This window comes from Saccoglossus kowalevskii, chromosome 22, assembly GCF_978046115.1.
Source record: "Saccoglossus kowalevskii chromosome 22, keSacKowa6.1, whole genome shotgun sequence".
Classification (NCBI taxonomy): Eukaryota; Metazoa; Hemichordata; class Enteropneusta; family Harrimaniidae; genus Saccoglossus; species Saccoglossus kowalevskii.
In genome coordinates this window covers 18,402,715-18,420,112 of record NC_140662.1, presented here as the reverse complement: position 1 = coordinate 18,420,112, position 17,398 = coordinate 18,402,715, and the positions used below count along the sequence as shown (strand labels likewise).

At 33.4% G+C, this 17,398-nt stretch overlaps 1 protein-coding gene across 2 annotated transcripts in view; it reads left to right on the top strand.

Annotated features, from left to right (window-relative positions):
* LOC100371831 (alpha-catulin-like) overlaps positions 1 to 13,255 on the top strand; it is a 108,103-nt gene extending 94,848 nt beyond the window's left edge. Inside the window, exons 12-18 of one of the 2 annotated variants that reach the window (XM_078010873.2) lie at positions 459 to 496; positions 4,240 to 4,254; positions 5,408 to 5,464; positions 5,743 to 5,946; positions 7,897 to 8,076; positions 8,375 to 8,458; positions 8,797 to 13,255. In XM_078010873.2, the coding sequence (XP_077866999.2) occupies positions 459 to 496; positions 4,240 to 4,254; positions 5,408 to 5,464; positions 5,743 to 5,946; positions 7,897 to 8,076; positions 8,375 to 8,458; positions 8,797 to 8,994 (776 nt within the window). In that variant the 3' untranslated portion in view covers positions 8,995 to 13,255. The remainder of the gene's footprint in view (positions 1 to 458; positions 497 to 4,239; positions 4,255 to 5,407; positions 5,465 to 5,742; positions 5,947 to 7,896; positions 8,077 to 8,374; positions 8,459 to 8,796) is intronic. The other variant, XM_085495493.1, reaches the window with a different exon arrangement.
* Positions 13,256 to 17,398: the final 4,143 nt, after the last annotated feature.

Sequence of the window (17,398 nt, the reverse complement as noted above, 5' to 3'; positions counted from 1 at the left end):
AATATCCGACTGTTGGCCAGTTTATTTAACAAATGCTGTTCCAGAGCTATATCTCGTACATTCCCTGACTACCGGTAGTCATGTTCAAACCATAGATGAACATTATACATCATGTCACACATATGTACATGAATTCATTTGACAATCCAATTCCAGACTGCCAAATAGGAGCCATTTAAATATTGAAAATTTGTTAAAATGAAGCATTTCTGCAAATGGATCTCAGTTGTGCATGGACATATTATATATTAAAAATTAAACTTCATGTGACCATAATGCACACCATTTCGTTTGTCAGATCAAACTCAGAATGGCTGACTGGTGGCCATTAATTTAGTGAATGCTGTTTTAGAGCCATATCTCTGACATGCCCCGACTGTTATATATTTATTGAACTTGACAATTCACTGGGGCTATATGATGCAATTACTTAATTGAGATTATTTCTTTTTTTACAGGTGAAAAGCAAGTGTATCTTTCACTACCTAGGCCAGGGGTAAGTAAAACAAGTAGAGTGTTTGCAAAGCATTATGTATGTTACTTTTATATGAAGACATACAAGTAGAAAGTAATAAAGATGAAGTGATCTACTTGACAGTGATCTTTACATTTTACAATGTAAATTAATATTTGGTGACTTGATGAAAACTATAACAAAATAATGTTAAGTTCTGATGCATCTTGTCAGTGCTGATGACGTAATTCATGATCTATACATCAATTTTATAATTTGTAAAATAATGCCATTTTAAAACGTATTATAATTGTGTAAAATAAACAACAACAATCTTACTGCTAGGCTTCCTTTTTGGAATTATTGCATAATAGATGCCACATGTGTTTGTATACCCAGTAATTTTTTTGTATCATATCACATAAAGAGAGGTGTAAATACTTGTATTGTATGCTCACCTTTGGAAATATATTTTATCAGTACATTATCTCTGGTGTTTAGCATCACATATCAATTGTCATTATTGTCAAATTAATACCATGACTTCATTATTGTACTGTATCTCATTATCAACATGGGTCGGTGCTAAGAGAATATTTTACGAATGGTTGCTTATGGTTTTTCTGACTGTATATATATATATATACATGTATATCCATGCAACTTAAATGGAAATATTTCTAATTTATTGTGTTGATTGTTCTGTCCGATTGACAACCAGCGTGAATTTAAATTAGTCAAATTCATATAGTGTGTAACTTTCTGGGGGATGTTGTGGTGTTAGGTAACAATGCTGTAACTCTTAATTGCCAATAAAAAACACATTTCCATGAAGGTCGTTACTAAAGTACCTGGTCAATATGTCTTGTTAGTAGGACCGAGTTTCATTGTGGTGAAAACAATACAAGTTGTGTTTGCCTCAGTTCTCTTCAAGTGGTCTAAATTATTAAGACAATATTTCCTGCAAAGTGCATACAAATTTAAACCAAATATCCATACCCTTTTACAGAGGAGAATGTTCTTGGAATATTTTCCTGTACAATAGTTAAGAGCTCTTGGCCATGTGCATGAAAGTGAGACAAGGATGTCCATTTCTAGAATGCCATGTTAACCAATGGCTGAATTTTGGTTTTTGATTGCCCCTCTTCCATATGTATGGAATAAACATAGAATAAATCACAATACAGTACATGTAGTACCGAGACAAGCAACTAAAAAGCACATAACAAAGCAGTTTTGTGTTTGTTGGTTTTTTAGCTCCGCTGTCGACTTTGTCGAGCGGAGCTTATCATATAAGTGATTGTCCGTCGTCGTCCATGTCAATGTTTTACTTTTTCGACTTCTTCTTGAAAACTACAAGCCTGAATGCTTTGATACTTGGTGTATATGTACTTTGGGTAGACCTCTCTTAGATTTGTTCATTTCATGGTGATATCTTCAATTCTCTAATTTTGGTGAATATTTTTGTCATTTTTGGTAAAAAGTGATATTTTCGACTTCTTGTTGAAAACCGCAAATCCAATTGCTTTGATATTACATATATAGGTACTACATGTGGACCTCTCTCAGATTTGTTTATTTTGTGATGATATCTTCAATTCTCTAATTTTGGTGAATATTTTTGTCATTTTTGGTAAAAAGTGATATTTTCAACTTCTTGTTAAAAACCCCAAGTCCAATTGCTTTGATATTACATATATAGGTACTACATGTGGATCTCTCTCAGATTTGTTTATTTTGTAATGATATCTTCAATTCTCTAATTTTGGTTTAAATTTTTGTAATTTTTGGTAAAAAGTGATATTTTCCACTTCTTGTTGAAAACCGCAAGTCTGATTGTTTTGATACTATACATATTGTTCATTTTCTAATGATATCTTCTGTTCTTTAATTGAAATGTGCATTGATAACAGCGGAGCTATCTCAGCCGAGAGGCTGCTTGTTTGTTTTTTTTGCAATAGTTTTAATTTTATCCACAATTTAGTTCAGGTTTTATCATTTTCAAATTTATATATTCTTTATTTTGTTACATAATAATAATTCCTTATAAAAATGTTGATGCATTTAGTTCAGTTTTACTCGCATGCATTTCATTTCAACCATGTTGAATATAGTGTTGCTTTCCCTTGTGTGACGTTAGTGAGAAAATTTCTCAAACTGATTTTAAAACCATCTTTGCATGCAGTGTTTATACTACATGTAAGCTCCAGTACCCAGGGTTATTTTCCTTCTGAAAAAGAATCAAGTCACCCATGCACAGGCTTAGTTACCCTGGGTAATCTCAGGATTGTTGTTTCAGAAAGGCGTCAAACCATTCTATGGGCTTAGTGTATGCATGGACTTTGTTAGCCAGGCTAATCTTAGTATTAGTAATGGTGAAAAAAAGGGTCTTACCATTATAGTCTTGGTATATGCACAGGCTTAGTTACCCTGGGTAATCTCAGGATTGTTGTTTCAGAAAGGCGTCAAACCATTCTAGGGGCTTAGTGTATGCATGGACTTTGTTAGCCAGGCTAATCTTAGTATTAGTAATGGTGAAAAAAAGGGTCTTACCATTATAGTCTTGGTATATGCACAGGCTTAGTTACCCTGGGTAATCTCAGGATTGTTGTTTCAGAAAGGCGTCAAACCATTCTAGGGGCTTAGTGTATGCATGGACTTTGTTAGCCAGACTAATCTTAGTATTAGTAATGGTGAAAAAAAGGGTCTTACCATTATAGTCTTGATATATGCACAGGCTTAGTTACCCTGGGTAATCTCAGGATTGTTGTTTCAGAAAGGCGTCAAACCATTCTATGGGGTTAGTGTATGCATGGACTTTGTTAGCCAGACTAATCTTAGTATTAGTAATGGTGAAAAAAAGGGTCTTACCATTATAGTCTTGGTATATGCACAGGCTTTAGTTACCCTGGGTAATCTTGGTATTGTTGTTTCAGAAAGGCGTCAAACCATTCTAGGGGCTTAGTGTATGCATGGACTTTGTTAGCCAGACTAATCTTAGTATTAGTAATGGTGAAAAAAAGGGTCTTACCATTATAGTGTTGGTATATGCACAGGCTTAGTTACCCTGGGTAATCTCAGGATTGTTGCTACTGAAAAGACAGCCAAACCAATCCAACGGCTTAGTGTATGCATAGACTTTGTTATCCAGACTTGTTCTAGTATTGGTACATGCGTAGGTTTAATTACCCAGGGTAATCTCATTGTTGGTCCATAAATCTGGGTCAAACTATTGTTATTTTTCAGAATATGCATAAACTAAATCACCCAGGGTAATCTCTGTGCTACTGAAAAGAAGGTTGAACCATTCTAGATTCATAGTACAAGCTTAAGCTTATGTTACAAAACTTGATAATTTGCTGGTGCTGTGTGATTCAATTACTTGTTGTTACTTAAATAAGGATACAACTGTCCTAAGAGTCTGGTAGTGATGGAGCATTTTCAATTAGATCTCTTGACCGCCAATATATAATCAGAAATGATACATGGGAAAGCAATAACAAAGTTACAAACATGATTTTATCACACACTTTCTTTCTAAAATCATCTTCACTTGCACTTATTGATTCTTTCCTATTTTTACATCATCTTTTAATAATCAAATCTGTTCAAAAATTTATTCTATATTTTACACTGTCAATGCCTGTTTATTCCTCTCATAATTGTGTTTTTTTTTTCGTTTTTAGACAAAAACGTTTATTTTGAATGACTAACTTTTCTTTTCTGTTATTTGCCTTACAAAACACCCACAACACTTGTTCGTAACTTTATTATAAACCGCACAGAGTCCTAACGGTTCAGTAAGTACTGAAGACCTGTAAACTGTAGTTTTATACCTTTAATTCTAGTGTTTTTTCCATCTTTCTCTCTACCCTTGCACTAACATTCTTTACAAGATCTGTGGAACATACATGACATGTACATGTGAAGGAGTGAACATTTAACACCTTTATGTAGAAAAGGTTACGGGACTTCTGAAAGAAATTGAGAATTCATTGAGAGTGGGAGTGCCACATTACTTGTATTCGCTCCTCAAACTGCATTCCATTGTGTCCACCGTTTTCCTGGTTTATGTAACCATGATTTTTGGAATAGTTGACTTGATGACGGGGGAGAAAAGTACGCTATTTGAGGGGCCAAAACAAGTCTATTTGCACTCTTGCCGTCAACGAGATCTCAGTGACAGTTTTCATCTACGGTTTATTTTGTCATGAAAGTGGTCATGGAAATCAATCCTCAGTAATTTTATCATCAAAAATGCATTTACAGAGATGTGAAAATGAACCAGACGGGAGCCAATTAAAATGACCACCTTTACTGAATAAAATACAGGCTACTTAAAAAACAAATCTACATCTCTGCACCTGCGTAGTGTATTATTTATTGATATTCATAACCTATGGTAATTTTAAAATTAATGATAATGTTCAAAGGTGTCTTTGGCAATGTAATTATCTTCTTGTAAGGTGCTCTGATAGTGTCACTTATTTAAATAAAACTGGTACAGTAAGGTATAGAAAAAACACATACCATCACTGAAGTTGTTTACATTATACTGTGCTCTTTGCGTACTGCAGTCAATGTTATCATTTTACATTATAATCCAAATAGTATTAATTACCTGTGAAGTGTTCAATCATAATGCTAACCATTTTACAAGTCTTTTAATCATCAAGTGAATGTTTCTAATATCTATGGTGTTTCTGTAACTCTTCTTTCTCTACTGGTTTCTGAAATGTTTCCTTACTTGTTTCAACAAAATCTTTTTTTAACAATTGTTGCTCCTTATTGTTCACATCTGTGAGATTGGTGTCAATCTCTGATCTGCTATTATCTCTTGAAATAAGGCTAATCTGAAATTTTCTAATTTTATGCTTAACTGGTTTGGTTTAACACCACCCCCAGATAATTACTGTTGTTCACTGTGTATATTTAATATTTGACTCTTTACAGAAACATGGAACGACTTTGAAGTCAGTCTCAGTCAAGCCTGTGAAGCTGGACCCAGAGGTGAATTGACTTTAAATCTCTATTTCAGTTTAAGTGTAGAGGGCGCTCTTTCCTTTCCCTCAGAATGAGGCTAGAATGTCATGCAATTCAATTTAGATTATGTTTGTCACGGTTATATAAAAGATTAAAATGTGTTTAGAGTACATACTGGTAGTTTTATGAAAAGCTAGTTTTCTTGCATTTTGAGGATTCCTCATAGTTTATTCAATCGTTTTACCTAAATGAACAAGCCAATAAAAAACTGTCTGGATTCAACCTCTTGTTGACCTCACCACCAGGAACAAGCTAAAATTGCCAAGGCAGGGCTGGAAATGAAACTGATGACATCAGAGTTAGATGCAGACGCTGATAAATGGGAAGATACTGAGAATGATATTGTGAAGAGAACCAAGAATATGTCCAGTATGGCGTATTCTATGTATTTATTTACTAGAGGTGAAGGACCTTTGAAGACAACACAGGACCTTTTCACACAAGCTGAGGTATATGAACACAGTCATATTCAATGTAGTTAATCGAATGTACTTTCCTTATTGCAATGCACTCTAATACATGAATTAGGCAACTTTTTTATAGTAGTATAGTATAGTATATTTTATTTGACTCAAATTAATGAATTGGAAATACATTAACCATGGTCAATAATCATACACAAAAAACAAAAACAACAACACAATAACAAGAAATACAGATATTAAAAATAAAATAAAATGTTAAAACAGATAACACTAACAAGTTAACAACTATTAGGTATATTACATTGTAAAATTATGTTAATAAACTTTCCTAGACTATTGGCAATGAAACTGTCTTTTATTCCCATAATATGCACAAACATATTTTTTGATAATTTTAAAATATTATCAATGTATAATGATAGAGTATTCCAAAAGTAGCTACGTGCCTTTACAATTTCATCCAGTTTGCAGTCAAAAAAGAACATGCATTTCATCACCAACAGACTGATCAGAACACAGTGTGCAAAATCTTTGCTCTGAGGGTATTTTTTGGTATCTTAATTTTTCAATTGATAATGTATTTGGTTACACTTACTGTGATTTAAATTATTAATTTTATTCAGAAATGGTTCAAATTCATAATCTGATTTGTATTTATTGTAAATACGTAGTTTATTATGTTTATTTTTTCATAGTAAATTCTTTTAAGATTGTTTCTAAAAATGTTAGCATTATGATCCGTTTCATTTAATCAAGTTATTTCAAGTAGTTTGCTAACAAAGTTTGCCCATGAATTACTATTGATTGCACACTCTGACTGATAAGCACAGTGCACTATATATATGTCAGGCATATGTCAAGCAAAGGATTTCAAAAATAGTTTTTTACATATGTGACCTGTCTGATTAGATTTTGGTTGAAGCTATGAATATTAATTACTTAATTTGCATAATGATTAAGCAATTTACAGCTTCTCTATTGATGTATGTACCTTAAGAACCACTCAACACATTTAATTTGTTTAAATATTTATATTCTACTTTACTCAATGTATATTACTGGAAAATACTTTTCGCTAAAAATTAATTTTCGCTGAAGGAATGATTCAGTGAAAATAAAATTAAGCGAATATTCTTTTTTTCAAATATTTTACATTAAACTAAAATCCATACAAAACACCCAAAATGTTATTTTAGCGAAAATTAATTCCAGCTAAAATAAAGTATTTCTCAGTATCCAATTATTAGCTTTTCATTACATCTCAAATACCCCTTATCAGATTTGAATGTGTATTTTATATATTATCAATTATTAACTGCTTGAATATGAATATGAAGATTGAATTCAGAAGTTTATTTGTACAAATCATGTGTGAATTTGAATTTTATCACCGACATGCATCGGTTGCTCGTTTCCTTACATATTCAGGTTGTGTATTGTGTTACCAGCAATTAATGCTGACACAATATTGTCATTGGCCCACGTTGCACAAGTGATCGTCTTTGTGGTTTTCTGCATCTGTAATGACAAAATTGTCATAGTAATCGAGTTGTCGAACCTGTCCGTACTTGGACTTTGAACATTTGCCACTTCAGTGTCCAAATTCACACGAAATGTGCGACAGTCAGCATGGTGTGTTTATGTGGTTCATGAAGATTCCATTAGAGGAATGTTCGCGTATTGCATGTGACCGGCTCTCCTCCAATCAGCTTGGAGTATTTGATTATGCGAGGAAACGCACATGATTAGTTTTGTTTGAAATCTCTGCTTATTACAGACTTCTTAATTAATAGGCTGGTTTTAATTTCCTAATCATAACTATATCATGCCTCCAATTCTATCCCTCAGCACACAGGAGTTCATTTTTTTAAGGTTTCTTTAAAATAATAATATATCAGATCTGTAGAACTGGTATTTTACAACGTTTGCTTTAAAGTTGCATTGTGGATAACTGTGGTTTTATTACTGTAACAGTACTTTGCAGAAGAAGGCAACAAATTATACAGAACAGTGAAAGATTTCTCATTCCAAGTGCCAGAGGGCAGTCACACGATAGAACTAATGTCCAGCTTAGAGAAGATACCGACGTATTGTCAGCAGCTTCACTTTACAACCAAGTCACCTACCACAGGAAAGATAGCCACATTCACAAAGGTATTGTCAATAGCGATTCTGCTGCTTTGATATAGATTTCATTTGATATACAATATTTGGGTTAGTAGAAATGCATCTCCACTGGAAGCACATGTAAACCAAAAATTGTATTTATTGTATCCTAGACCATTAAAATATCCTTTATTTTGCCGATGTAATATCCAAAGGGTGTGCTATGCAACAATTGTGGCAGAAACATTGTCATAGAGCAGATTATTAACTTGAAAGTTATCTCTTTTTCATCTTTACCCCAGTACACAGCTGTCCTTATATATTTGTTATTTGTTTATTTCCTTAGGTTGATAGTACCATTAATGAAACAAAGAATCTCATGGCGGCCATATCAAGGGTTATTACAAACTGTTATTATCTGGCAACCACGGTAAGTGGACATCATTGTGTCGGCAGTTCTTTGTATATTTCCAAAAAAGTGACCATTTGAAACTAAAAAATTACATAAATAAGGGAACTTGGTTTGAAATATAATTTATTCTGACCAATATGTCAAATATGCACATCTACTGTAACATGTGGTTACTTTAATTACTTGAATAATTGAGAAATAATTAAAAGTATCTATTATTGCGTCATTGCAATCATTTTAGTCTACCAGTACACTATATTTTGTGGTAAAATACTACAGGAGAAAAGAAAAACAACATTTTAAAAAGGAACACTTGCTTTCTGTACTATTCACTATAACTATTTATTTTTTTCTAGTATAACTTGACAGTGGCTAACTCACCTATCAGACAGTGGCGTGGCCCACCCCCACCAATTATGAACATGCATATGAATAACGACGACACAGAATCCGTTAAGAGCCATTACAGTACGCACTCAGAAGGAAGCCTAATGCGTTCCACGGCATTGCACAACAAACCAATGACAAGCTTTGGTGCGTTTGAAAGGATATAACATTGCATTGTGGTTAATTGTATTTTATAGGGGACTGGGTAATTCAGATTGTATATTAAAAGAAAATGCTGATGCATTATGGGAAAGTGATATTTCAAGGGGATGGGGTGTACACAGGAGTTTGGGTTTATGGTAAGATTAACTTTATTGAGTTTAAAGCATTTTACAACTCTTCTACAAACCATTACAGCATGTATATGTACATTGAATTTAAAATTGAAATACTAATTTAAAGGCAGGGAGATCGGTGCATGTTTCAATTTTCTGTTTCTCAACTCGGATTGGAAATGGTTCTCGGGTGTGCAGTGGATGTTGTCTTTACAATGAGGCTGAGGGTTCTGGTCACTCTCAATAAATTGTATTAATAAAGTATTAACAGGCTTCAAATTTTGAAAATGAAATTTACGCAGATTTGTCCACTGGAAAATGGTCAGACAACAGATTACCGTAATCCTAACTGTCCCTTCCCTACCCATGCTGCCCTGTAAATGTGCATTGTATTTGTATGAGAGTCTGCCATTTCTCAATGAACATTTAATTCATTCTGTAAATAACTTCACCATGACTGTCAACCATCTGGATTAACAATAAATTTATTGATCATATTTCATCAGCTTAAAATAAATTGAGAGTGGCTGGAAATGTATAAATAGATTTTTTTTTCCAAACTTTCCGCAAATTGTGCCTTTAAATTGACTTATTTGGTATTTTTCTATATAAAAATTGTAAAAATGATGTTAATTGTTTAAATATGGACTGCCATAATATATATGTAGATGGTAGACTGAAAATTGAATAACTAGGTGTTCATGTTGATAATCAAGCAATATGATTGGCTGTCAGGGCCCATGAACTACCTAAGTTTATGGAAATAAACAGGGAAATATTCTAATGAGCAATATTGAATTCTGTGAAAGCACCCTAAAAAAAAGATCACATTTTTTAGTCAAAACCGTTTCACAGAATAGAGGATATCAGGATTCTTTAACTATTAAATATAAGATATAAAACAAATTGGTTAGTTTTTACTCTCCTGTAATATCATACAACTTGAGACAATTTGTAGCTGTATTACCAAGCATTACTGACCTGTTTTGTTGAATATAAATATTTACTTTAAATACTTGGGGGGGGGGGGGGGTTACTTGTCCAAATGGTCACTTTTGTACATATTTGAAAATCATGTACATTTTATTAGTGTAGCTAGGCGGCCTATTTAAGATGCAGTCCCTAGTTGTCTGGCTTTTGACCTGTTTTTCAACATGGAAACAAGCAGACTATATTATTTAGATTTCTCCCACTTGTTTCTCATTTGTATAACATGCACTAAAAGCAGACAAATATACATGATTGCCCAATGTACCTTTCATTGAATTAATTAAACTCATTTTGTCCCAGAGGGCGCTGTTCATGTCAATATGTACAAATTATAGTAAAATTACAATTTAAGTGAATTAGGTTTAATCAGGCTGAACTATTTGTAGTGAATATGGGGTATATATAAAATTCATGTGCAAAACTGTTGTGTATTCAGTGTTCTGGCATCTGCCGGGGTTTGGAGAGAGCTGGAAAAGATAAAATGGTGGTTAGAATCGGATATTTTTCTGTACTAATTTTTACTTACAGTGCAGAGAGAAGATGGTGATTTATTCCTTTACATAATGTAAATAGATCACAGAGAAAAAAACATTTATTATTTCATGCCTAGGGAGTAAGTAGCTTAAACAGAAAAATTACATAACTAGGGAGTCAACATCAAGATTTTTTTTTTCCTTACATTTTTTTTTTTTTTTTTTTTTTCAATTTAAAAATTGAATTGAACAGTTCACAGTAGCAAAGGTTTTCGGTTATCAGAAACACCACTATATTAATTGTGAATAATCATGAAATTACGTACAAGTACCATATGTAAATACAAGTGACTCACTGACATGATCAGGAAATTTGTAAATACAAATTTAAACTTGGGCTTAATCATAGTGTGTACTTGTGATAGTTTCAGTGTCAGAGTTGGTCTCTGTTAAACATGGATGGATGGTAGATCTTCATAGTTGGACACCAGAGGGCGCTGTGTGTGCACTTGAAAAATACAAATGGATCTGTGCTTGCATGCCTTCCAACGCAATGTACAGATATTTAATATAATTTTGGTGTCACTAAAAATGTACATACAAGTCCAGTCAATCATTTATATGTGATTCCAGTTATAATAGTGTTAGTCAAATATTAATTTTTTCCTGTCTTATACCTATTTCACATTTATAACTTGGTCCATGAATTGTGTATTTGAAAAAAAATGTTTCTGCCACAAATTACATGCAGTTTCCATGACAACATTGTGAGTTCAGATAGAGAGATGTCTTGTTGCTATGTGTTTTGGTGGCAAGTTCTGATAAATTGTTTATTTTAATATATAATTATTTTCCATTTTGCTTGTTTTTATTAGAGCTGGAAGGTCAGAGTTACTTAAACTTAACAGTTGCAACTGTTACACATTGGAAGTGCTAGTTCATCTCTTAATGGATACATTAAAAAATGAGCCACATGACTTATGTAAATGAATGTGCATATAATTATGTAAATGAATGTGCATATAATTAAGTTATTTCCGGTAGAGATTTTACTTCTCTCTAAAGATGCTCCGTCTTTCTGGAAAGAGAAAGAATTTAATCTACAAATCTCTAAAAAAATAATTTTTCTGACTTGTTGATCGCCCTGCTCTTATCATTCTAATGCTGTGATAAAGTAAATGTCTCTGCAGTCAACTTTAGCCTCCTGACAAAGGTATCTGCTTTGTTCCTTTCTGAATTACAGAATCGTAAATGTACTTCATCTGTGATTCTAATTTATGTGCATATTTTTTTTATTGTATTTGGGAATTGAATAACCTGCCTTAAAACAATGATGTAAAATTTTGTTGTGCTATTATTTTTGTTTTTCTTGTATGTTAATTAACTTTTCCAAAAAGAAAGTTGCGATGGTGTGGAATAGATGTATGTTTTCATGTAGGACGCCATTTTGGATTTATCGCCGTCGAATCTTTCTCATTCTACCCAATCGCGGTACTGTGTCTTATATACAGCATGTGTAAAATACATTGATTGTTCACGCAACATTTGATCATGGACTCCATGACATCTGTGGTGTTTTTCCTTCAGCATTATATCAATACATGCCTAAATTATCATAACTGTCTTTCAAAAGGTAGACTGTATTATGAAATGGTAACATACCCCTATTCTACACCAAGTATCCCAGGTGTATCACAAATTTACAATGTGTAGTATGCAAGTCTAATATCTATACTTGCTTTCAGTACAAAGTTGTTGTCAATGTACACACACTCATTTATAAACTGTTTATTTTCAAGAACTGGACAGTAATATTTTGATTCAATATATTCTATAATTTTACTGGTAATAAATTAAAAAAAAACAATCTTTGTTCATTTCTTAATTCATGATCTTTATTAATGTATTAAACGTACCCCCCCCCATTAGTCCTTGCACATTATGGTTAATATATATATATATACAAATTGGAGAGGTGACATCGGCTTTACTGAATGTGGAACATGAAACTGTACAATGCCTTTATCAGCTTTTAAAATCTCCATCTTTAGTTTTCAGTCTTGCATTGTGGGATTGAATAACCAGAATAGTGGAAGTCACTTCACATTGGGAAGCCTTATTGTGTTCTAACCCACCTAACCCAGGTATTATTATTCTGAGAAGTGTATAGAAGTGACATTATTGATCTGAACAAAATTGCAAAATCATTTCAATTGTCAGTTTATCAAAACTTCATTTTCCGTGTAATATGCCTGAGATTTGTAACTATGGAAACCAAGATTGATGAACCAAACCCTGTCACTTGCATATTGTAATATTTGTTCATAAATGTGTAGTTACCATTTTTGTTTGTGAAACAGAATAGTTGTATGCATGCCCGTACTTGCTATAATAAACATGTACTACCTTCAAGATTTACTGTCCAGATAAATAATATTTGAGGTAAACTTGTATTTGTTCTATTAGCATAAATGTACATTGTTAAATTTGTGAATTGTATTTATGAATAATATGCTTGAGCCATAGCTTTAATAATGGTTTAGAGCTGCTTGTTTTTATAACTGTCCAACTACATTTGCCATACATTTAAAACAATACTGCTTTTATGGCAATTCCCATATCTTCCAGTTTTAACAATTGTGCCATTCTGTAATTGTATTGGTTTCTAATAAACAAAAAGACTGATTTCATTTATGTTGTGTTTATCTTACAAATGATCGTCTTGTTGTACCTAAATAAAGGTTTGAAGAGTATTTGGAAACCCCAGAGTATTAACTATATGTATCAAGACTTTTCTGAAATATGTCTATATTAGGATCACCCACGAAACAATTAACCCATTTGGATTACCTTCATGAAATATCTAATCCAATCAAATTATTACCTCTCTAAAACATCAAACCCATCCATAATTACTCCTATAAAACATACTACCAGTGCTTTGATATTATACATATAGGCACGTCAAGTAGGCCTGCCTCAGATTTCTTGATGAATATTTCTGTCATTTTTGGTAAGTGATTGCTTTTGTGCAAAATCTAAAAGTGTGATTATTTAGAGGTCCATTAACTTTGTAAGTCTCCGCAGTAATAACGACTAACATATAGGTCTGTTCCATAACAGGAAATTATAATTGCATTAAGTAAATACATTCATAACTGTTTTACTATAAAAGACAGTTTAAAAAATAAGTACGAGCTGTCATTACCGTAGTTGGCATTACTCAATTCTTTTTAAACAGCTACTGGGCTCATACATACATGCTTCAAAACTTCACACACCATTTTTAACATACCCGGGCATGGACCACATTCATTAATTGTCCATTTCTAAATCCATTTCAGTGCTGAAAATAAAAATCAAGCATTTCTGCCATTGCAGGATCAGATCTCATTATCTGGACAGAATTCATTCAACTTTGATACATACATTGAACATCGTGGGACCTCGATGCATGCAATATTTCTGAAATTGAATTGAATAATGTGGACCTGGAACCATATCTCAAGCCCTGGATGTATGCTGTTCATAAATAATCTTACACATTTCAATTCAAGATGGCGGAGTGGCGGCCATTTTAGTGCACATACAAATTTATTTCGGAAATGTAACTTTTTATTGTACAGTACTTATCATATACACATGTGACCGCTATATGACTATAGTAACTACAGCTTGCATCAGTATAAAGAGTATTTTCACCCACAATCCATATTAGCTTCATTTGTATGGTTCATGGCAGCCAATCATGAACCCCCTAACAAACGTGATAAAACAACTGATTAAACGAGTTCATTGTATTTTGTATATGGGAAGACACATCACATGTTGTGTTTTGATACACTTTTCACCAGTTTTTGATTTAGTGTAAGTTTATCAACATACATTTTGATGTAAATGTAAATATTCAGACAAAATTTAACAATGTTGCAAAAGTCTCCTTAGCTGAATTGGGGGAGGGGGCATTACTGGCATTCTTGATCATTCAACATCAAACAACTGTCTAGCATGATATTTCATTGTTGCATTTACTTTTTCACAAAACCACACGCATCATGTGACAGCAGCTCATTAATTTCAACAACCTACATTTTGCCATTCTTTACACAAGTAGATTCCAACAGAAAATGTGCTTTCAATACTGTAATTTATGTGTGTTATTGAATAATTTATGAATAATTCAACATATGAATAGTTACATTTGTACGATAGTGGCTGAATTCTAGTGTAGCTAATAAAGCGGCCACACATGTTCACATGCTGGGTTACATATAGACTTGCATATAGTCCCTTGTTTATTTTTTGTTGGTTTTTCAATAAAATAAATGAAATTGGAGTGTATAAATGGCGAAAGCCGAGTTACTGCGTAAATCGGGTTACCGCGAAAAAAAATTTGCTAAAACTTTGTTTTCAAAGAGTGAAATCATGAACATTAATTCTCAAGGTGTCTGCAAACTTTTATGAAGAATGCTATAAATCACATTTTTTCAATAATAGAGAAATTAACTTTGCTATATTACTTGCATATACCGGTACTAAATACACCTGTTAAATGACCAGTTTGGACATCACAGGTAAAGATGATTACAACTTGTCTTGGCATGCACAGTGTTGATTCTCAGCAAAGCAGTCATCAACTACAAACAGCTTGCATTGGTAGAAATATTTGCAAAAGAATGTTTTTCATTTTTCAATATCTTTCATTCATTTTCAAATAGTGAAATCATGTACACCTAGTATTGGATACTCCTCTATAAGATTTGAAGTGGACAGTACCTCTGGTTATTTTTTCAGCTAAAATAATGCTGCAATGTGGCTGCAGTGAGACTCTTGCTTGAAATGCCTTTTTCATTTCACAAACACATTGCAGTATTTGATTAAATCAATAGTTGAAACAAACCATTAGGCCAGAGAAACTGTCAACAGCCTAAGTTGAAATTTAAACCCCGAGAGGCTGGGTACACCAAAAGGCCTACAGCTCTTAACACAAGTTGTACAGTGCACAGTGCTAATCCAGGGTCCATAGCACCAAGAGCCAAATAATTTCCAAGACTTTTCCATAAACTTTCTTGCATTTTTCCCCCAAGACATTTTGACCCATACAATGTAATTAAGGCAAACATCATCACCAAAGCTCATCAAAGTTCTGAGGATATGGTAGTTGCCTGGAGAAAACGGGCCTTTCTAAAATGAATTAATAACTATGAAGAAATTTAAGGACAACTCAAAGACTTTCCAGACCTCAAAACATCCAAAGACTTCCAAAGGATTTTCCCAACACTGTGTTTTAAGTTACACTTTCAATCTATAACAACAGAAAAGAGATGTAGACTTTTTTTTTTTGTAAGGGCTGCAACCAACATTGCATTTTCAAAGCATGAATACCATACATTCTGTTATAGTTTAGCACAGCTCTATTAATATACAAAACATGTGTATATACAAATGATAGACAAACAAATGTTAACTCCTATTATTATACATCTGTCACCGTAACGGCATAGCGTGCCGTAATTTTGCGGTATTTTACAGGGTATTTTCATCCTACCATATTAGGAAATGCGAATTCCAAATATGGAATTATTACGCGCGTAAGCATCCTCTAATAATAAAAACAAACATGGGTGCCACCAGAATTCAACCGGACTCCATACAAAGAAGTTCGCTGATTCTGTTCTAAACGTTTTAGATTTCGGCATTCCTATGATGTATCCTTGGTAGGAAAAGATGTATAATAACAAGTCATTGTCAATGACACGTCCCCGTTCCGTTCATATTTGAGTGACATATACATTCAAAGCAGATCATGACCGAAATGCACCTGCATATGTACAACACATTGTGCTAAATCTGAACAAAATCCATCCATGCATGACTGAGATCCGGTTCTGAAATTGTGAAAATACGTGATTTTGATGCATTTTCGGCCTTAAAATGGCCATCATTCCGCTATTGTTAAGCAGATCATGAAACAAATGCACATATCTATTTGTGACATGATGTACCATGTGTGTGTGAAGTTTGAACTTGATCAATCCAGACATGTCTTGGATACGAATCCAGAACTGAATTCTTTAACAAAATGGCCGCCAGTCGGCCATTTCGAACTTGATTCGAAAAAAAAAAAGACGTGCATCAAGGTCCTATTATGTTTAATGTATGTACCAAATTTGAACAAAATCCATCGATGCATAACTGAGATACGGGTCCGGAATGGTGAAAATGTGCGATTTCAATGCATTTTCGGCCTTAAAGCGGCCCCCATTTGGCTATCGTTAATGAGATCATGAAACAAATGCACATACATATTTGTGACATGATGTACCTTGTGTGTGTGAAGTTTGAACTTGATCAATCCAGACATGTCTCGGATACGGATCCAGAACTGAATTCTTTAAAACAAAATGACCGCCAGTCGGCTATTTCGAACTTGATCCGAAAAAAAAAATGACGTGCATCAAGGTCCTATTATGTTTAATGTATGTACCAAATTTGAATGAAATCCGTCCATGCATAACAGAGATCCGGGTCCGGAATGGTGAAAATGTGCGATTTCAATGCATTTTCGGCCTTAAAGCGGCCGCCATTTGGCTATCGTTAATGAGATCATGAAACAAATGCACATACATATTTGTGACATGATGTACCTTGTGTGTGTGAAGTTTGAACTCGATCAATCCAAGCATGTCTCAGATACGGATCCAGAACTGAATTCTTTAAAACAAAATGGCCGCCAGTCGGCCATTTCGAACCCGATCCAAAAAAAAAAATGACGTGCATCAAGGTCCTATTATGTTTAATGTATGTACCAAATTTGAACAAAATCCGTCCAT